The following is a 23,305-nucleotide window of genomic DNA, read 5'->3' as shown; positions in this document are numbered from 1 at the left end:
GATTCTACACACACACCCACACACATCACAGCTGTTAGAATAAACAAATTGAGCAAAGTTGAACGATATAAAATATGAAAAAATTTGTTGCATTTCTGCATGTTAACAACGAAAAATCCTAAAAGGGAATTAAGAAAATTCCATTTACAATAGCATCAAAAAGAATACTTAGGACTAAATGTAACCAAGGAGGTGAAAGACTTGTGTACCGAAAATGAGAAAATATTGCTGAAAGAAGTTAAAGAAAACAATATATGGAAAGACACCCTGTGTTCATAGATTGGGAGATTCTTAAGATGTCAGTACTATCCAAAGTGATCTACCAAACCAATACAAACCCTATCAAAATCCCAATGATGTTTACTGCAGAAACAGTGTAATTCATCCTAAAATTCATATGAAATCTCAAATGTCCCAAATAGCAAAAACAGTCTTGAAAAAGAATGACGTATGAGGACTCACACTTTCTGATTTCAAATTTTAATGCTAAGCTACAGTAGTCGAAGAAGTATCAGACTGGCACAAAGACAAACATAGACTGATGGAGTCCAGAAATAGACATATATGGTCAGATAATTTTTGACAAGGGTGCCAAGACCATTAAATGGGAAAGGACAATCTGTTCAACAAATGGTGTTGGGAAAACTAGATATTCACATGTCAAAAAAAAAAAAGTTGTATGCTTACCTTATATCAAATGCAAGTTAACTCAAAGTGGATCAAAGACCTAAATGTAAGAGATAAAACTCTTATAGGAAAACATAAGAAAAACTTCATGAATCATCAAAAAATCTACAAACAATAAATGTTGGAAAGGGTGTGGAGAAAAGGGAACCCTCCTTCACTGTAGGTGGGAATGTAAATTGGTACAGCCATTATGGAGAACAGTATGGAGGTTCCTTAAGAAACTGAAAATAGAGCTACCATATGATAAAGCCATCCCACTCCCAGGCATATATCTAGAGAAAGCCATAATTTGAAAGGATGCATGCACCTCAGTGTTCACTGCAGCACTATTTACAATAGCCAGGACATGGAAGCAACCTAAATGTCCATCAACAGAGGAATGGATAAAGAAGATGTGGTACATATACACAATGGAATATTACTCAGCCATAAAAAGGAATGAAATAATACCATTTGCAGCAACATGGATGGACCTAGAGGTTGTCATACTGAGTTAAGTAAGTCAGACAGAGAAAGACAAATATCATATGATATTGCTTATAAGTGGAATCTAAAAAAAGGGTACAAATGAACTTATCTACAAAACAGAAAGAGTTACAGATGTAGAAAACAAACTTATGGTTACTGGGGGTAAGGGGAGGTGGAGGAATAAACTGGGAGATTGGGATGGACATATACACACTACTATATATAAAAGAGATAACTAATAAGGACCTACTGTATAGCACAGGGAACTCTACTCAATAAACTCTATAATGGCGTTTAATGGAAAAGAATCTTAAGAAGTGTATATATGTATAACTGATTCACTTTGCTGTATACCTGAAACTAACACAACACTGTAACTCAACTATACTCCAATAAAAATTTTAAAAAATGAACAACACTGTTGTTGGAAAAGGCAAAAATAAAAACTGCATGGAAAAGAAAAAAAAAAAGAAAAGCTTCATGACATTGGATTTGACAATAATTTCTTGGATACCACAAAAGCACAGGCAATCAAAGAGGAAAAAGATAAATTGAACTACATCAAAATTTAAATCAACTGTGTGTCACAGGGTACAATTAACAGAGTTGAAAATACAACCCAAGGAATGGGGAAAAATTTTCAAATCTTATGGCTGATAAAGAGTTATCCAGAATACATAAAGCACTCTGACAACTCAACAAGGAAAAACTTACTTTAAACTGGGCAAAGGATTTGAATAGATATTTCTTCAAAGATAGTCAAAGCACCAATAAGAATACAAAATGATACTCAATATCATTATTAGGGAAATGCAAATCAAAATCACAATGAAATACTATTTCACATCCATTAGGATGGCTACTATCAAAAAACCAGAGAATAAGTGTTGGTGAGGGTGTGGACAAATCAGAACCCTTTTGCACTGTTGGTGAGAATGTTAAATGGTGCAGCCATTTAAAAAAATTAACAATAGAATTACCAGGGACTTCCCTGGTAGTCCAGCAGTAAAGAATCCACCTTCTAATGCAGGGGACTCGGGTTCAGTCTCTGGTCAGGGAACCGAGATCCCACATGCCATGGGGCAACTAAGCCCGCACGCCACAACTACTGAGCCCACACGCGTCAACAAGAGAGCCCACATGCCACAAACTACAGGGCCCACCTGCCCTGGAGCCTGCACACCAGAACTAGAGAAAATCACACGCCACATTGAAGAGCCCGCGCCGAAACGAAAGATCCTGCATGCCTCAACTAAGACCCGATGCAGCCAAAAAAAAAATTGAATTAAAAAAAATTAAATTAAAAAAATAATAACTGGGGCTTCCCTGGTGGCGCAGTGGTTGAGAGTCCACCTGCCGATGCAGGGGATGCGGGTTCGTGCCCCGGTATGGGAAGATCCCACATGCCGCGGAGCGGCTGGGCCCATGAGCCATGGCCGCTGAGCCTGCGCGTCCGGAGCCTGTGCTCCACAACGGGAGAGGCCACAACAGTGAGAGGCTCGCGTACCGCAAAAAATAATAATAATAATAATAATAATAATAATAAAAAATTTTAAAAATAGAATTACCATACGATCTGTCAATTCCACTTCTGGCTATATACTTGAAAGAATTTAAAGCAGAGTTTCAAAGAAATATCTGTATACCCATATTCATGGCAGAATTATTCACAATAGCCAGAAGGTGGAAGCAACTCAAGTGTCCATCAACAAAATGGATAGACAAAATGTGGTATATACGTGATACAATATTATTCAGCCTTAAAATGAAATTCTTTCACATGCTACACTATAGGAGAACCTTGACATTTATGCTAACTGAATGAATGATCCAGTCAAAAAAGAATTATGTATGATTCCACTTACATGAGACATCTATAGTAGTCAAAATCGGAGACAAAGTAGAATGGTGTTTGCCAGGCTTGGAAGAGAGGGGAATAAGGAGTTACTGTTCAATGGGTACAGCTTCACTTCTGCAAGCTGAAAAGATTTCCAGAGATGGAAGGCAGTGACTGTTGCACAATAAAGGGAATGCTTGTATTGCCACTAACTGGATACTGTCCTTTAAGATGGCAAATTTTATGTGTATTTTACATATTCACATACAACTAATTTCCCAAAATTAAAATTAATCAATTCAAACTGTTTCTTTTTTTTTTTTTTTTGCTGTACGCGGGCCTCTCACTGCTGTGGCCTCTCCCGTTGCGGAGCACAGGCTCCGGACGCACAGGCTCAGCGGCCATGGCTCACGGGCCCAGCCGCTCCGCGGCATGTGGGATCCTCCCAGACCGGGGCACGAACCCGTATCCCCTGCATCGGCAGGCGGACTCTCAACCACTGCGCCACCAGGGAGGCCCCAAACTGTTTCTTTTAATTGAAAAAAAAAAAAAAGTGATTCTGCATCACTACGCCCAAGTGGCCAAAGTTAACACCACCCACACTGGGACAAACTAAAGGTCCTTGTTTTGGGGAGAAATATGCATAAGTATTTGGGGATCAAGAGGCAAGCTGTCAGCAAATGTGGCAAAACGTTAACACTTCGTGTATATAGGTGAAGGGTACATGGGAGTTTACCACTTTTGCAACATTACTGTAAATTGGAAGTATTTCCAATTTAAAAAAAAAAGACTATTCTCGGCCAGTTTTGAGACTTAAAATGAACCACACAGCAATGGCGGTTTATACAGAAACCAGCAATTTTTTTTAACATTTTGAATTCCCCAGGTATGATTATCACTTTAACACCTGGCACCATCAGTTTTACCCTACATAGGTGAAATTTTCAGATGACCAGAGCTTACCCCATTAAATGCCAGAATGGTGTATTAGTAACTTTAAAGTCTTTTTTAAAAAGTACTATTCTACTTTTCTTGTTTCGAATTTTTAATGATCAGGGTCATCAACATCTGTTTCAGTAGATGGCTGTTTGTTTTGTTCTCACGAGTGTTTCTGAGGGTATTAATATAAAGCAAAAACGCCATAGCAGAAAATAGTTGTTTTTCCATCTCCACCTAGTGGTTAGCTATTCTGATATCTTTATGTACCTGCTTTTTACAACTATCACATTTGTGCTTTTAAATTTGTTGAAAGTAAGGGTAAAGAGATCCTCATTTTTTTATGAGTAAAGTGCACCAACTTCCTGATTTTTTGGTTGTTCCAAGGCTTTTATCGCCAATAAGATCCTCATGTGTTTTTGAAAATCAATATTGCCAGATAACCTTTCCCCAGTTTGTATCATAAGATTTCTATAATTAAAATCAATTACTTACTCTTGGATTTAGTCATCTTGACTAACAAGAGACTTCTCATAAATAAGTCTGCAGAGACTAATTAAATGACTTTAAAGTATCACAAAAATAGAATATAGCCATAAGCAATATTATTCTCTATCCCAACTGCCCGGCTGCTTATCAGCAATTACAGTGATTTTTAATTATGTCCATGTTTCCTCTAAGACAGTATTTCTCAATCTTTTTTTTCAGATTGTAGGATCCCCCCAAGGAGAAAACAAATTTAATTTACATCAAATAATTAAAAATTTCCCTAACGAGAAATACTAAGAAATAAGATTTTGTCAGCATTTTGTTTCAACCCCAGTAGGATACTGCAATTCAGTTCTGACACTGACCCCCTGAAGTCATCACTGGACTCCACAGGTGTAAGGGCTCAGTCCTCCATGAGCTGCCTGCAGTGGAGAGGACGGCTACAAGTGGAGTCCATCCCCACTTCTGACCGACTAGTTACTACTTCTGACTAATTTGGGGGTTCCCACAATCCCCTCACATTCAAGAATTTGCTAAAATGACTGAGAACTCAGGAAAGCACTGCGCTTAAAATTAGGTTTATTGTAAAGGATTCAAATGAGGAGTACCAGCCAAATGCAGTACACACACAGGGTGAGGTGAGGTCTGGGAGGAAACACAGAGCTCCTGCACCCCTTCTTTGTGGAATTAAGGCCCATCACCATTTCAGCACATTAGTGTGTTCACCAATCAGAGCCTCAGTGTCCAGAGTCTTTAACTGGGCTTCACTATTTGGACACGACTGATTACATCACTGGGGAACATGACTATGCCCACCTCCAGCACCCCCAGCCCCCAGGCCATGAGGCCTGCCCGAAGTCCCGACCCTCTAATTACGTGGTAGGCCCTTTCTGGTGACCGGCCCCCACCCTAAAGCTCTCCAGGGGTCTACCATGACTCACCTCATTTGCATCACAAAGACGTCCCTAGCACCCAGCAATCCCAAGGGCTGTAGGAGCTCAAGGTCGGGAACCAAGGGTAACGACCAGACAAACCACACCACAGTTAAGCAGTCTGCACTCTGAAGGGCCACAAACCACTATAATATCTAAAATTTTTCTGCACTCACCAAGAACTAATTTTCACCCCCCTGGAGAATGCATCCTTGAAGACAATGAAGAGACAGCCCCCCAAAACCAGAATGGAATTTTATTGTGTAAAGTTGATAGAAGTATGACTAGTATTCTTCTGTACAAAGTGCACAACAAATGGTTTTAAATATAGCTGAGAGAAATGCAAGTCCTATGACAATATTTCATACAAGCTGAATCATTTACAGGTACACTAAAAAAGTTTTTAAAATATCATCTTTCTCCAAAGAGTCCATTGCGCATTTCTTAAGAGCAGAGTTAGGGAACCTCCCAGGCAGTCACAAGGGCATTTTATTGCCCTCGATGCTGATTTTTACTGCGTGTGCAGATCTGCTTTTTTTCCTGATGTCTGTGAACTTTCTCATCTGTTTATCCAGTCGACTGATACCCTTCTTGGAGGTCCCCTGAAACTAAGAGTGGGGTAAAAATTAAAGAGCAAATTATTGAAACACATACACTTAGTTTTGTCTTTCGTCTTCTTTTATCTGAAAGCCAGCAGACAGAAGAGCTCTCAGCACTGGAATAACCAGAATACGCCTTGGTGACCTCAGGAACAACAGAGCAAGTATACACAGCAGTGTTAGAAAAGCATGTTCAATTCTCTCAATGGAAAATAATTTTTTTCTTATCTGTGCCTTACTTTCAAATTTTGCCTCTAGTCCACAGAAATTTGCTACAAGAGAGAAAGGGGGGTTAAAACTGAAACTACAATCCCCTTAATTCCATCAGATTACATTTTGACTGTATGTTTCTCCCTTTCAAAGACCAAATGTGCAGGTGACCCCTTGACATATACACCTTCAAACAGTGCTGGCATAAACAATAATGATCTTCTAAGGCAAGGAAAGTCATCGAGAAAAAGCCTGGAGCATAATGAATGAGGTTAGAACCGCTAGGCGCTTGCCGGAACTCCGGTTTCTGACGAGAAACTCGTCAGGGTTCTGTAACCCTGTACGAATGATGCACCTCGTCTGAGCTACCTCCAGCACTGCTGGGAGGAGTGAATAAGGTAATGACAAATACAAGCACAGAGGCGGGCACACAACTGGCGCTCAAAATAAAAGCAGCTATCATTGCTATTTCTACTATTTTGCAATCAATTAGTTTGACACAAAAAGAAAAGTAAATTAATTCTCTTGAACCATGGGGCTTATACTTCTTGCATCTCCTCCTGCTTGCCCTTTATGTTTAAAGGTTTGCTTGTTGGGTAATTTCTCTTCTACTTTGAAAAGACCGTATCTTGAAAAGGTGTGGTCTCCAAGAAATTGACACCTTTTAGAAATGTTGAAAAGGCCTGCCATTTATGTCGTATCAGGGCAAACTCTTCTTGCTGGCTCCAGTAATCTAACAATCCAATCTTTACGACTGTCGAGTGGTTAAAAAAAGATGGGATTTTCTGGGCTTCCCTGGTGGCGCAGTGGTTGAGTCAGCCTGCCGATGCAGGGGACACGGGTTCGTGCCCCGGTCCGGGAAGATCCCACATGCCGCGGAGCGGCTGGGCCCGTGAGCCATGGCCGCTGAGCCTGCGCGTCCGGAGCCTGTGCTCCACAGCGGGGGAGGCCACAGCAGTGAGAGGCCTGCGTGCCGCAAAAAAAAAAAAAAAAAAAAAAAAAGATGGGATTTTCTATTTCTTCTCCCCAGATGTTTACTACTGAATCACCTGTGAAGCTCAATTCAAAGAATGCTAAAATAAGGTGGAGACTAGGAGACATTCTAGGGTCGGTACCAGTGTCGTCAAGTTCTTCTGCGTTGGAGAGACCTCCCACAAGCCTTATCTCACCTCTGGACTCATCTTCCACCTCAGTTATAAGCAAAGACCTCTAAGTCATTCTTGAACAAGAGCCGCACTGATCATCCATCCTAGACTTTCTGCATACATCCCAATTCCAAATATTATTTTATATCAATTTTAATACTGGGCACTGGTACTCTACGGGAGCATAAAAATTCATCATCAGGTGAGAAAGCTATACGACTGTCACGCTATGCATGCAATACCCCGGATTTCTAGACAGTCCCGAAGATCTCATTTCCTTTCAGACAATGTGCCCTGATTTTTTTTTTTTTTTTTTTGCGGTAGGCGGGCCTCTCACTGTTGCGGCCTCTCCTGTTGCGGAGCACAGGCTCCGGACGCGCAGGCCCAGCGGCCATGGCTCACGGGCCCAGCCGCTCCGCAGCATGTGGGATCCTCCTGGACCTGGGCACGAACCCGTGTCCCCTGCATCGGCAGGTAGACTCTCAACCACTGCGCCACCAGGGAAGCCCGTGCCCTGATTTTTAGTACCTGCAATCAGTCCACAACGGAAGCCTTAACCTGCTCAGATCTCTGCCAACTGCCCAACTCCCAACAGCTCTACCCATCAGCCTGGACTTCTCCTTGTCCACTCCCAGGACCTTCTCTAATAATTTGAGCCCTCTAGCCTCAGCAACTGGGACGTGCCCAGGCTGCGTTGATCTACTCCTGGTTACAGCTTGTATGACTTGTATGTGGCAGATGCCTGGTTACCCCAAGCCTGAAAACACACAGAACTGAGTACCTAGCCTGTCAAATTCAATGACTTCTCTCTTGATTTGTCAACCCTACACCACTTCCTTAGGACAGTAAAACTGTATATGCTGCACTGCTTTATCAGTGAAAAACCAAAAGTAGCCCAAAAGATTAATTAGCAAGATGGGTTTGCTTAAATAAATATGGTACAGTCATATTACAATACAATATTAAGTCACTGAAGAATGTTAACTCAAATGAATTATTACCATGTTAAGTAAAACACAAACCCAACAAGGTATAAATGAGTATGATCACAATTTTGCTTAAACGTTAAAAAACAAAAACCAAAAAACACCACCACCTCCAACAAAACCCTCTCCAAACCAGTAATAATACTTATGTACAAATACATAAAGGACTGGGGAGAAAGAACCCAACATGTTAATCTTAAGGTGTGGTGGGATTACAAGTGACGTTCATTTCATTTGTGCTTTTTCGTATTTGAAAGTTTATATAAAAACATGCACCGCTTGTACCATTTTAATGTTCTTTTAAAAGCCTCCATGGAAAACGTTAGCATATAAACATACAACGTAGCACAGGGCACTGCATTATTTAGAAGCGGAAAATCAGAAACCGTAGAGGAATGAACAGCCAGATTATATATTCACATGACAGACTATTATGCAGCCATTACAAATGACAACTATAAGGTGGTTTAATGAGAAGTGATCAAAATTCTATACAGTATGATTTTAATTATATTAAAGTATCAATAGAAAACAAGGCAAAAATTTTATCAAATTGCTTTTGAGTGGTGAGTGATTTTTCTCTTTATCCTCTCAAAATTTTCTACAATTATAAGCAGAAAAAACTAAGTTTAAAGCATTACTGAAAATACATGTAACACATCAAAACTGTTAACAGTGGTGACTTACACAGGGGAAGAGCAGGACTTTGGGAATGGGGTTTATTCTCTAGTATATTTACTCTCGTAATTTCAAAAATAAAAATTACATTTAAAACAAAAAGTTTCATTTGAAAGCCATTTACTCACTCCAATTTTCTTCTTGGGAAACATGTTTTCTAGTAACACTCATTAGTGCCTGTGCAATGCGAAAGCCTTGAGTGAATATGTAAGGAACCTTCTTGAACAGGAAAACAGTGTCAGGTGGTTTAAGGACAATTTACTGAAATGTAACATGGGACTACCAGCCCCCAAAACATGCCTTATTATTTTTCTTTTTTTTGACAGAGCTCTATAAGCCAGACACAGGCCAAGATAAATACCAGCCCGTTTTGACCTGGGGAGTGTTGGGGATGAAGGAGAAGAACTCTGCTTGAATTCCCCTCTCGCCACGCTGGTCACCTCTCGCTCTAGCAACAGGCTGGGCCACCTCTGCCCACCTCCCCATCACCTACAGGGAGGGTGGGATCAGAAGCAGCAACACCATCAGACAGGCACATGCCCTTCCAAAGAAGACTGGCCACTAGGATTTTTTATTACGTTTTTCACTGCCCTATGATAGTTCTTGATTCTCAAAATAGTGTGCTGGGGGAGAAAATGTATTACGAAAGAGAGGAATAAAAGGATGGAAGAGACAGTGAGAAAAGTAAAGGTAAAGAGAAACAGGAGTGGTAGGAGGGGAAGGAGGGATATCAAGGGACATGGAAATGGAAAGAAGAAAAAAGGGAGGAAGGGGACTTCCCTGGTGGCCTAGTGGTTAGGATTTCACGTTCTTCACTGCCGAGGCCCGGGGTTCAATCCCTGGTCAGGGAACTGAGATCCCACAAGCCCTGAGATGTGGCCTAAAAAAGGGGGGGTGGGAAGAAAAAAGGGAAGGAAGTAGAGATGAAGAAATTCTTAGCACTGAACCAGTGCTCTTCTATCCTTTATTTATTCTCATTAATTAAGACTGTGTGCTTTGTTTTGATAGTAGCTTAACAACAAAGTGAAACGGCAGGAAGGTGAGTGTGTCCGTGGAAATAGCTGCCAAAGCAGGGGTCACGGAGGAGTCACAAAAGGAAGGCAATGCTCAGAAAGATGCTCAAGAGGGCACTGCCGCAAAGGCGCCACCGTTAACCGAGCACAGCAGGTCAGTGAGTCTGGCTTTATGAATGTTTCAAAGTCTTCTTCATTTCCGACCATGAACTGAATATGTATTAAATTTATCTCCTAAATATTCAGTGTCAGGCTTTATGCAATGAGCCCTCAAATGCAGTTACTGAGCCACTGACAACAGGAAGCCACCTCCCTTTCACGAAGACGTTACTAACCAATTTACATGCCTGTAAGGGAGACCACTAGGATTCCAGGCCCTAACAAAAACCTTTTTAATAAAAAGGGTACCAGTCAGAAAGACCAAAATGCCTAGCCGTGAGGTAATTATCTATTAGTCTCTAGGAAGGGGATCCCGTATCAATTTCTCAATATTCAAGAGGACTAGAATGTCACTAAGTGCCTGTTAGGGTCATTATTTCATAAACTAAAAGTGGTCCTGGCCTTTTCTGGTTAAGAAAGCACACACACACTTGTTTTCACTCTAGCTGCTGACAACTCAAGCCCATGCACAGAGCATGCTTCTTTGGGGATACCTCCCGGATACGCTCTGGTAGGGCCAGGCCTACAGGGGCATCCTGTTGCCTTCAATGCTGAACTTGACAGCACGGTGCACTTTGCTGAGTCGTTTCTGTTCTGCAAATCGCCTCTTATGCTTTTCCAATCGGCTTAGGCCCTTTTTAAGAATACCAGGCTAGAAAGAGTAGTTTGAACGGAGAATAAAAAAAGATTACTGAGAAGCAATAAGGATCACCGAATAGTATTTACAGTGATGGCAGAGGAAGTGTCTACCCTAATAAACACTTCACAACAGAATTACTTAAAACAGCTGAATAGAAAGGGAGGGGTAGGTTGCAGAAGCAGGTGTGTTTTGTTTCTCAGGGTTCTTAAAAAAAAAAAACGACTGTACCAAAACACTCTAGGCTTCAAGATTCAGTTGAAATAAAGGGATTAATAAGAGGAAACTTCCCAACTTGATAATGTTTCTTTAAGTCTGAAGTAAACCTCATCAGCAATAAGTGATCTGGCTAGATAAGTGACCAGAAAATAGCTCTCGTCAAATCAGATAAACCTTAAGAGCTGTTAAGGGTTATTAAACACGAAGTAAAAGATGAACAGTAATCTGCATTTCAGATCCACCTTGCTGTCCCCCTGCTCGCTTACCCTGGACGACTCCATTTCCACATTCCACTTGGGCCTGACAACATAGTCCTTGTTCGAGGGCATGGGGACCCTTGCCCGGGCACAGAATCCAGGATCTCCAGGTCTAAGAGCCCTGAGAACGGGAAGAAGAGCATGCTGCTTATGTAGCCGACCACACCCGGGTCCACCCCATTCGGCTGCACATCTGTGTCAAACCTCCTCTGCCCTCCGGAAGTCACCCGCTCCAGTATCCTGCTGTGTGTCTTAGATGGCCGCATCATCACTCACACTGCTGTACCAATGGCTCAACTTCCCCCTCAAAGCCAATTTCCTCTGCATTTTCAGGACTCCTCTTCACCTCTCCTCAGCTTCAGGTATAATCGCATCTCTCCTTTCTAAGGCTGGTTCCTCCATCAGGACTCTGAATCTCAATTTCTCTGGTCTAACAAAGTCACTCATGTGATGTGTTCACTTGTGAGGTGAAAAACCAGAGAGTCAAAATGACCCCCCAGATTGAGTATGCCCATAAAGTAGTTTACGTGGTTTTGCATATGGCAACTCATACAGTAATTTTTTGGTCTGTTTCTTGTTTTTAAACAAGTTCGAGATAATTATAGATTCACATGCAGTTGCAAGAATTAATGCAGAGAGATCCAGTGTCTCTCCCAGAGGTAACAACATGCAAAAACTATAGTACAATATTACAACCAGGATATTGATGTTGCTATAATCCATCAATTTTTATTTACATTTCCCCAGTTTTACTTGCACTCATTTATCTGTGTGTGTATTTAGTTCTATGCAATTTTATTATGTGTGTAAGTTCGTGTATCCACCACAGGATCCCTGCTATTGCCCTTTAGTAAACATGTCCACCTCCCTAGCCATTTGCCCAGTCCCTAGGCCCTGGTGACCATGAATCTATTAATTTCTGTAATGCTGGCATCTGAAGAATGTCATATAAATGGAATGATACACCATGTAACCTTTAGAAATTGGCTTTATCCAGTCAACATAATGCCCTTGAGGATCCAACCAAATTGTTACATCGATCAATATTTTGTCCCATTTAATTGCTGAGCAGTACTCTATGGTATGAATATACTAGGTCTGTTGAACCATTCACTTGCTGAAGGACATCTGGGTTGTTTCCAGTTGTGGACTATTACGAATAAAGCTGTACTACTAATGGACAGGTTTTTGCACAAACATAAGTTTTCATTTCTCTGGGATAAATGCCTAAGAATCTTGTGCAAGTGCTGGGTTGTATGGTGGTTGCATGTCCAACCTTACAAGAAACTGCCAAACTACTTTCCAGGGCAGCTGTACCATTTCACCCCACAGCAATGGATGAGTGATCTAGTTTCTCTGCATCCTTGCCAGCACTGGATGGCGTCACATACAGTAACTTTTATGTACAAATTTGAGAACTATCATGCTAGACTAACCTAAGACTACCATCCTTCAAAAGTAAAGCCTATCTGATGTCTAGGAATTCGAATCATTCAACCTTTTAGGTAACTAACCACCTCAGTGGTAAACGGAGGGTGGGTATTTGTGGAGGTGGGGGAAGAAGAGGAAGAGAAGGCTAAAAAATTCTAAAATTGTTTCTATTCCCTTGTATGGTTTACTCCATTCTTAGTATCAAGCTTCTGTAACTTTCATATACGTGAACTGAAACTTCTATAACTTTCATATACATTAACTGACTAGAAAATCTCCCACAACTCTTATTTTTCCCCTGAAGCCACTGTCAGCACACCTGTCCACGAGCAAACGACACTTGCTCCCTCTAGCTCATTTCTCGTTCTCCTTTTGCGATCTGGGTGCTGCCTGATTGCCAGCCCTCACTGCACAAACCCCCGTGAAGCCTACCCTCTGCCACGGCCCCCTCAAGCGTGGCCTCATTCTCCTCTGGGTTCTCCTCCAACGTGTAGGACCACATCTGCTCACTGGCCTTCACTGGCTACGCCCCTTTTCAAAGGGTTCAGTTTATTTTTTACTGTGTACTCTCTCTCTTTTTTTTTTTTTTGCGGTACGCGGGCCTCTCACTGTTGTGGCCTCTCCCGTTGCGGAGCACAGGCTCCGGACGCGCAGGCTCAGCGGCCATGGCTCACGGGCCCAGTCGCTCCGCGGCATGTGGGATCTTCCCGGACCGGGGCACGAACTCGTGTCCCCTGCATCGGCAGGCAGACTCTCAACCACTGCACCACCAGGGAAGCCCACTCTGTACTCTCTTGAGTCAAAAATCTTTTCTACAGAGGTAACTATCAAATCTATGTCTCTAGCCCAAATTCCAGTTCTAAGCCCAGGATAATTATAGGACTATCTCAGTCACCTTACATTTAATATGCTCAAAACAGACATCATCTATGTCTTCACATCCACTCCTCCTCTCCGCTCTAGTGAAGGGTAATACCATCATCTCAGTTACTTAAGTTTAAAATTCTGGTTGGTATCTTCAACTCTAGCCAACTTCTCGCCCACCCAGCCAGACTCCTGGCAGTTGCACACCTGTGAGGCGCCTCCTCACCCTTCTGCTTCTCCGTTACAGTCTCAGTTTAGCTGTATCACTGCCTTCAGTTCCTCTGCCCTGCAACCCATCCTACATCGTGCTACCAGCAGAAGCATTCCATATCAATCTGACAGCTTCATGTCCATGCTCAAAAACTTTCTAGGAAACCACAAAGAGAAGTGAGAATTCCTCATCTTGACTTAAAGCCCTTCAGAATTTGGTCAACATCTGCATTTCCAACCTGATCTTCCACCACCTCAGGCACCATACTACTGCCCGACTACCTGCCATCCCTAAAACAGGCCTGCGTGCTTAGCCCACATCTTTGCTCAAGCTCTCCCCTTGGTCTGCAATCCCTCTAAAGACTTTCTGAGAGAATGGACTACTTTTAGTTTGATTCTGTATTTTCAGAGTTTACCAGAGAGTCTAGCACATAGCAAGCAGCAACAAAATCTTTATTGAATGAACTATTTCTCCATCTTCTTATGACCTCCAGGGGACCCACAGAATGTGAATATTCAATAAATACTACACTAGGAATCATCCCCTGCCAATGTGAACAGAGCATCATTTCATTTGCTGTTTTTCTTAAAGCAGCAAGCAGAACATTCCCAATACAGTCTACATTGAAAATCAATACAAAAATCTTACTTTTCCTCTCCTGTCAGCACCTTTTCCAAATCTCTTCGGGGTGTCTGACCACCAGTGCTGGGAAAAAAGTAATTGACGAGTTATTAGGAAATGTCAGGACCTTATAACTTATAACCTTATAAAGGAAAAAAGAGCAAAATGAAATATCAAACTTAGACCACCGTTATTAGGTCCTTTACACTGGATCAGGGGAAATAATTCCTAATATTGTATTATAAAAGTACTACTTATTTTAATGATCATTTGCACACCAGGTTTCACTCACCTGTAATGATTCTGCCATCTTGGATGCAATTACATCCAGTTTATTGATACAAATCGAAACTTTTTTTTTCTCTTAAGGATCTGGAAATGGGACTGAGAAAGTTTTTTCTGCAAAAGGCTGAAACAACCTAAGCAACCTCCAGAACGGTGGCAGAGGCCAGATCCAAACAGAAAAGCCTGGGAGGGGAGGGGGTGTGGAGCTTCACTGTACACTACCACATTTAAACTAAAAAGGTATCATGAACTACAAGACATATCAAGCAAAGACAAAATCCTACCATCTTGTGGGTTTCTTAATGATCTTAATTACCGACACCCCCCCCGAGTTATCGCAACAATAACATTTACTCCACTTACTCATACCTGTTCCCTCCTACCTGTTCATTCTTCGCCGTTGAGGCATCTGTTCTAGGTCTCTCTGCTCCCTTTCTTCTCTTGTCATTCCTTTGTAGTTTGAGGTAAGACCAAATATAGGCCGAGACCATTCATCTACAACAGAGAAAAATTAATTATTTAGCCCATAAAGTAGCATTCCTACTACCATTCTTTGAAATAATCATACTCTAGTGTAATGTCATTCTAGGCATTAAGAACATTCTTTCCTTAAAGATAACATTATTTCAGGACCATTTGTAGAATAAACACAGCATGATACCAGCATCACAACTAGCTCCAGCTGATTCAGAAAATTCAATATAAAAAGATCACTTAAACCTGTAATCACCACAGAGGCTTAAAGAAAGTAACATCTAACTCACTTTGATAGTCATCAACTAACTGTGTTATTTCATAAAGACAGTTTAATTCCTAAATTTAGTCTCTTGAAAACAGAAAATCTTCTGTTGTTTGTTTTAATTGAAGTATAGTTGATTTACAATATTTAGTTTCAGGTGTACAGCATAGTGATTTTATTTATTTATTTATTTATTTATTTTGCGGTGCAGCCTCTCACTGTTGTGGCCTCTCCCATTGCAGAGCACAGGCTCCGGACACGCAGGCTCAGCGGCCATGGCTCACGGGCCCAGCCGCTACGCGGCACGTGGGATCTTCCCGGACCAGGGCACGAACCCGTGTCCCCTGCATCGGCAGGCGGACTCTCAACCACTGCGCCACCAGGGAAGCCCGTGATTCTTTCTTTGGCAGACGCCTTTTCCATTATAGGTTATTATCCCCTGTGCTATACAGTGTATCTTTATTGCTTATCTATTTCACGTATAATATTTTGTATCTGCTAATCCCATACTCCTAATTTGCTCCCCCCCACTTCTCTCTCCCCTTTGATAACTGTAAGTTTGTTTTCTATGTCTGTATGTTTGTTTTGTATACAGATTCATTTGTATTATTTTCTAGATTCCACATATAAGTGATATCATATAGTACTTGTCTTTGTCTGACAAGTACTATATGATATCACTTATATGTGGAATATGTATTTCACGAAGCACAATATTCTCTAGGTCCATCCATGCTGCTGCAAATGGCAATATTTCATTCTTTTTTATGGCTTAGTAGTATTCCATTGTATATATGTACCACATCTTATTAAGCCAATTGTCTGTTGATGCGCGTTTGGGTTGCTTCCATGTCTTGGCTATCATAAATAATGCTGCTATGAACATTGGGATACATGTACTTTTTTGAATTAGAGTTTTCATTTTTTTTCTGGATATATATCCAGGAGTGGAATTGCTGGATCGTATGAAAGTTCTACTTTTAGTTTTTTAAGGAACTTCCATATTGTTTTCCATAGTGGCTGCACCAATTTACATTCCCACCAATAGTGTAGGAGGGTTCCCTTTTCTCCACACCCTCTCCAGCATTTATTAGTTGCAGATTTATTAATGATGGCCATTCTGACTGGTGCAAGGTGATACCTCACTGTGGTTTTGATTTTCATTTCTCTAATAATTAGCAATGTTGAGCATCTTTTCATGTGCCTGTTGGCCATCTGAATGTCTTCTTTGGAGAAATGTCTATTTAGGTCTTCTGTCCATTTTTTTAATGGTTTTTTTTTTTTTGATATTGAATTGCATGAGCTGTTTGTATATTTTGGATATTAACCCCTTGTCGGTCACATCATTTACAAATATTGAAAACAGAAAATCTTGAAATTCCTCTACTTTCTTACTCTAACCAAAAACAACTCCCTTATTACTTGTCACAATGGTCTAAATCTTTAAAAATTACATTTTGATAGTACAGATGTCGGGTCTGTACTGCATTAAGTCTAAGAAAGCTGCTAAGGTGATCACACAAAAGAGTACTACATGTACACTGTTTAGCCAGTAAGAGTCCAGAGGTGCCAGCTGATGTCTTTGTTCTTATCGCTTCATTGTATCAAAACAAAAAGGACCTTTACAGACAGAACACAGGTGTTGTCAAACTAAGAAGGAAGCAAGGAGTCTCAGGGGAGTCTCTATCTCTTTAAAAACTGACCCGCTGTCCCCAACCCTGGATTCAGAATCACCTGTAGTACATGACAGGTACCAGTGGGAACAGTCTGCTTCTCTCTTGCCTAGGGCAAAAAGAACGCCGAGAACCACTGCATCAAAGCATCAAAAGCTTATTGTTTAATAGGCAATAAGCTACAGATTATTAATAAGATCGAAGATATAATACTTCTCTAGTTTATAAAAAAATTTCTAGAAAGGCTTTTGATAGTCTTAAACATTCAATAGAAAAATAACTACTGTATTTAGACACAAAAGTAGTTACTATTTCAAATTAGTCTTGAAGTTTAAAAATTTCTTTCCAACACAAAGCACAGGAAGAGTTAAGGAGGATGATGAAGACGCATGTGGTGTTCATAAACAATATGGCAACTGAGTAAATGAACTTCAGTTAGATGCCTCTGGATCTCTGTTATCATTAAGTAATAACACACAAAGGCTTTGGAGACCATTATAAAGATAACAGCAATAGCAGGCGTGGCTAACATTTCTGGAAGACTTACTATATTCTAGGTACCATGCTTTACATACACCTTCTCACTCATTCTTTAAGACAACTCAAACTAAACACGTAATTCTCTCTTTCACAGAGGAGGAAACCAAGGCTTAGAAGCTTAAATCACTAGCCCAAGGATATGTAGTAAGGTAGGTGGTAAATCTAGGATTTGAACCCAGGTATGACCGACTCTAGGGCCGACATTCTAATCCCTCTCTCTCTACATGCTCTTGATCCATGATTAGAAAATGCATCATTTTACTTGTTATATACTGGATAGCATATTTAAATATATTTTAAGGGTTTTTAAGCATTTTAAGTCTAAGGGAAAAAAGCTTAGTACCTATAAGAAGGTATCAAAAAATTTTCCTACTCCATTTCATTGACTCCTTTTAAATGAAAATTGGTAAAAATATAGTTAGCTTTTATATATACATGTCTCTCTCTATACATAAACACACCAAACAAAAAGAAAAATGTACATACTGATTAATTTCCCTGCCATGTCCTTGTTGGACCTTGATTCCTTGGGGTGTTTATAGAGATACATCACTGCTCGTCCAATCCCACTATGCTTCAGGGTCTCCTGGCTCACACTAGGTAGCTGGGGAACATAAACACAGACATACATATTAATCATTCTGAAGCTGGGAGTCCTGCCAATCTACTCTAGAGGGCCTGCAAGACCTGGTTCGTGCACAATAGAACAAATAACAAAAAAGTCCTACTTTCAGGATCTACCGACACTGAACACAAAGATACTTTGTGGTTACATCAGCAGTTGAGAGTTCAGTACTACCACTGAGTTGAAGTGAAACTTAACAGTGTGAGAAAGTGTGAACTAAGCGTCCTCAGAGGTTAGCAGCTTAATAAATCAAGGGTCCTCTCAGGCCTCTGAACCAAACAGACCTAAGTCTGAACCCAACCACAGCCATCTGCTAGCTATGTGACCTTGGACAAGTCATTTAACTTCTCTGAGTCTTAATTTCCTCATCTGTAAAATGGAGATAACACACCTACCTTGCAGGTTTGTTGTGAGGAATAAATGAACCTATATATTTAAAAAACACCTGGCACGTAGCAGGTTCCTCGGGAATTCCTTCAGAAGTTAAGTAGCTTGCCCAAGGTGTCTCAGCCACATAAAGGTGGCCCAGATCAAGATTCAAACGCATGCTTATCTGATGCTGAAGCTGGTGCTCTTTCTACTTCAAGTGCCTCCCTACAACATGCCCACTACTATACTACTCTCCTCAGATAAACCAGAGCTACTCCAAGATCTTTTTTCCTTCAATACCACAGTCACACGAAGTTTTAAAAGGCCTTCCTTTTATGCTCATTTTATTCGGTATGTTCCTAATAAACACACCTAATAAAACTCCTCTTCTGATAGGCTGTGGCAGAGACGATATATAAATATATGGCAAAATACAGAGGTTATGATAATACAAACCACAGTAGATAATTAATGAAGAGCAAACAAGTCAGATTATCTGCCTCTGACCTCTTGCAGAATCTTCAACAGCTCTTCTCGAATCTTTAGTGCCGGCAAACTCCTATCTGGTAGAGGGGAGAGCCATTCTTTGATGGCAGACATCACACCACTGTCAATAAATGTTTCTTTAAGGTCCTGCCTGTAATAAGAAGAAGAATTAAAAAAAAAAAAAAAAGTCAAGTCTGTGAATGTTGATTCTATTGTAGCTTCCTTTGGATTTTCTTACAGATTTAGTGATGTTTCCAAAAACTGCTTTTAAAAACTGACTCATATACATTATTTACTGAGCACCTATTCATAGACTTCAACAGTCAATATGAAATTTAGTTCCTATTTTCAAGAAACAAACAGACTTGATAGGTAAAGATGATGTGTTCAAGGAAAAAAAAAACACACCAAATTACACAAGGTAATGCTGATATGAATGGTACAGACTGTAAGAATAATGAGCTTTAATTATTACAGCTAAGAAAAAAAAATGTTTAATCTATGAGAATAGTGATCCTCAAACTGTTTCAAGTAAGACAGAACCCAGAATTGTACTATTCTTTGCAGGACACCAGGGAGAATACCATTCTCCTAGCAGAAAAAAATCCCAATGAAATACTGATACTATTCAAATTCCATTTTATGTAATAGAATCAATTATGGTAACAGGGAACATGACATTATATATATGAAATCTGGCACAGATAATTTTTTCTGTTGGGATAGAGGTAGCAATCTTCTAGTAGAAAGTCCTAGACCATATGGCTGGCTCATTGGTGTACTAATGCACTTCTTTAGCCATCAAAAGAAGGCTACTGCTGAGTTCAAGGAGAAATCAAAGTTGCTCAGGAATGTGAGCAAACCAATGAAAAGAACCTGCAGAAGGACCAGTGACATAATTCACGATATAACAGGACACATGAGTCTTATTCAATATGTGCTTCAAGTAGTCTCCCAGGATTTTTGCTCTGTTCTCAATCACACTGGGAAAAAAGATGCAACTTTACCAGACTCTAAACAGTCTATAAAGAACAAAATAAGTGGTTTCCAAGTTTTTCTTTCATTAATATCAGTTTGCTATTTGTTCTGTTTGCACCATGCATCAAAGTTTAGGAAAAATTTGTGATAAAGTAATAATCTAGGAAATTCTATTCATTATTATTTTTCTGTAAATTTACAGAAGGCAATCATTCTTTAATCTCTCTAGAATACTAGTACACAGCTTGAATATCATTCCATTAAAAGGAAACACTTTTTCGGACTTCCATGGTGGCACAGTGATTAAGAATCCGCCTGCCAATGCAGGGGACACTTGTTTGATCCCTGGTCCGGCAAGATCCCACATGCCGTGGAGCAACTAAGCCTGTGCACCACAACTCTGAGCGCATGCTCTAGAGCCTGCGAGCCACAACTACTAAAGCCTGCGCGCCTAGAGCCCGTGCTCCGCAACAAGAGAAGTCACTGCAATGAGAAGCAAGCGCACCGCAATGAAGAGCAGCCCCCGCTTGCTGCAACTAGAGAAAGCCCGCATGCAGCAACAAAGACCCAATGTAGTCAATAAATAAATGAATGAATGAATGAATGAATGAATGAATGAATGAATGGAAACACTTTTCCAAGAAAACAGAATACTTACTTCTTAAGGTGCATGACCACAGTAGGTAATAACGTTAATTTTTTCAGTGCTGGCTTTTTTTGATTATTCAACTGTCTGTCTTCCTATCCAGGAAGAAAAAGATTTAAAAAAAGAAAAAAAGGAAAAAAGGGCAATTGTTAATAGTGAATTATAACCACTATAATTCTAAACTTTAAATATAATAAAGCAGCAATTTTCCAAGACACTACAGTTTTTCCTACAAGAAAGAATAATTACATAAAGAATAGACTTTCTGCAGAGCCAAAACCCACAAAACTATTAGAATAACTAGTTTTAACAACTACAAATTGAGAGGAACAATTTTAATTTAAAATATTGGCATAACTATCAAGTTTTCAGAGTTCATTCAAGGTACAAATTATACATGGAAAAATTTGGTTTATCATCAAGAATAATTTTGCAGCTATGAGGCCTATAAGAAAGATAAAAGAATATGCTATTAAAGAAGAGTTTTAGTATTTGCTTGGGTATTTTTTTCCTAGTTGTTTTTTTTTTTTTTGCCAGGCCACACAGCTTATGGGATCTTGGTTCCCCAACCAGGGATCGAACCCGGGCCCTCGGCAATGAGAGCGTAGAGTCCTAACCACTGGGCAAGCAGGGAATTCCCCCTACTTTTTTAATTATAGAAAATTTTAAACTCTACAGACATACAAAACAAAATAATACACTCCTGTCATGTACATTTCAACAATTAAACACACATGGCCAGTCTTATTTAGCTCTCTCTCTAGCTACTTTTCCCTTCACCCTTGAATAATTTTGCAACAAATCCTAGACACACGTCATTGGATTATAAATACTTCAGCAAGTGTCTCTAAAAGAGCAGGACTTGTTTTTAAACATAATACTTGGGGAATTTTTGCAATTTGAGCAGAATTTTTAAATGCGGTGAGTTAAATGCAATCATTTGATCAGAGACAAAAGAATGACACAGGTTTATAACATAATAAATATGAGTTTATAATTTTTTGTATGTGAAGAAACATCACTTTGTGGTAAACCAGCAGAACCTGAGAACAAAATCACTCCCCCATAAAACCAGCAAACCAATTCAGCTAAAAAGGCCCATTTTACTTAATACTTAGTCTTTTCACTTTTTTCCTAAAACACACTTAAAAATTAAAATTATTGGGGATTCCCTGGTGGCGCAGTGGTTGAGAGTCCGCCTGCCGATGCAGGGGACATGGATTCGTGCCCTGGTCCGGGAAGATCCCACATGCCGCGGAGCGGCTGGGCCCATGAGCCATGGCCGTTAAGCCTGCGTGTCCGGAGCCTGTGCTCCGCAACGGGAGAGGCCACACCAGTGAGAGGCCCTCGTACCACAAAAAAAAAAAAAAAATTAAAATTATTTCCATGCTTAAAATTTAGAACAGTAAATGCTTATTATAAAAAAAACAAAGTATTTTTAATGTAGTTTAAGCAAGGATTAAGTTTAAAAAAAAATGGCAGGAATTCCCTGGTGGTCCAATAGTTAAAAGATTCTGCACATTCACTGCCGAGGGTCCGGGTTCAATCGCTGGTAGGGGAACTAAGATCTCATAAGCTGCACGGCGAAAACAACAAAGCAAAACAGGGACTCCCCTGGCGGTCGAGCAGTTAAGACTCCATGCTTCCAATGCAGGGGACGCAGGTTCGATCTCTGGTCTGGGAACTAAGATCCCACATGCCTCACAAACAAACAAAACAAAAAAGGCCACATCATCAATTATGTGGGAGAAAGAAAGATGAAGCTAGAAGTGACGTATCTCACCTCAGCAGCTTCATTCATCTTGACAATCATGGCGCTCACAACGTCGTCGGCGTCACTAATAAAAGTGCCACCATCACGGTTACGCCTGCGCTTGCCACTCATGCTCTTTTTCCGCTGCAACATCATCTCAAAGTCCGACAGAAAGTCCATGCTAAGCGGTAACCCAAAATTAAGTGAAATATAAATTCCCTTTTAAATACACATTTTCTTTTATGACAGTTAAGAACCACCAACTTTCTTAATTCTAACTCAGTGAAGTGCTACTTTCTTTTAAAGTGCAAGTACTTTTAAAATTGCTTTTAAAAGAACAAGTGATCATAAATTTTATGCTCAACTTCCCAACAGTTACATATTACATACTAATAGTCCTACGCCTTCATACACTATGTTCGTGCTTACATGTGTTAGCCTGAAAAAGACAATTTCAAATGTCAAGTTTTGCCCGCAACTCCATGGTTCAGTTTTAGTTGCATTGCCTTTTTGCGGGGGGAAAGAGTGGTTTCCAATTATCTGAATATTTTTGTCTTATACAGAATAAGTAGGGAAAAAAAACCCGCTGTTTTTTAGTGATAAGAAGTATAACTCTCAAAACATAATGTGACTGAGATAAAGATGGAGATCTACAAATCTGATAAGAGCCTCAAAAAGACTTTGTAGCTTTACCTGAATCTTTATACTTAACGAGGAGCTAATATGCTCTCTGCCTCTATCATATAAATAAGATGATATGGTTTATAATTTAATTTCCAAAGGTACTGCCAAACTCATTCAGCTTAATTCTTGCATGTCACTAGGAGTTAAA

The 23,305-nt window shown here is 40.2% G+C and overlaps 1 protein-coding gene across 8 annotated transcripts in view; it reads right to left on the bottom strand.

The window, feature by feature from the left end:
• Positions 1-23,305, bottom strand: part of IWS1 (interacts with SUPT6H, CTD assembly factor 1) — a 64,732-nt gene that overhangs the window by 11,114 nt on the left and 30,313 nt on the right. For 4 of the 8 annotated variants that reach the window (XM_082631103.1, XM_082631105.1, XM_082631104.1 and 1 more), the window contains exons 7-14: positions 22,504-22,654; positions 20,733-20,815; positions 19,118-19,247; positions 18,103-18,220; positions 15,048-15,159; positions 14,407-14,463; positions 11,262-11,373; positions 5,587-5,957 (exon numbers count right to left, since the gene is read on the bottom strand). In XM_082631103.1, coding sequence (XP_082487229.1) covers positions 5,826-5,957; positions 11,262-11,373; positions 14,407-14,463; positions 15,048-15,159; positions 18,103-18,220; positions 19,118-19,247; positions 20,733-20,815; positions 22,504-22,654 — 895 coding nt within the window. In that variant the 3' untranslated portion in view covers positions 5,587-5,825. Of the gene's footprint in view, positions 1-5,586; positions 5,958-7,807; positions 10,792-11,261; positions 11,374-14,404; positions 14,464-15,047; positions 15,160-18,102; positions 18,221-19,117; positions 19,248-20,732; positions 20,816-22,503; positions 22,655-23,305 lie in introns of those variants that run through there. The other 4 variants (XM_082631106.1, XM_082631108.1, XM_082631109.1 and 1 more) reach the window with 3 other exon arrangements.

Source organism: Mesoplodon mirus (assembly GCF_964341445.2).
Source record: "Mesoplodon mirus genome assembly, chromosome: 8".
In the NCBI taxonomy this organism is placed as follows: Eukaryota; Metazoa; Chordata; class Mammalia; order Artiodactyla; family Ziphiidae; genus Mesoplodon; species Mesoplodon mirus.
This window is presented reverse-complemented; position numbering and strand designations above follow the sequence as displayed.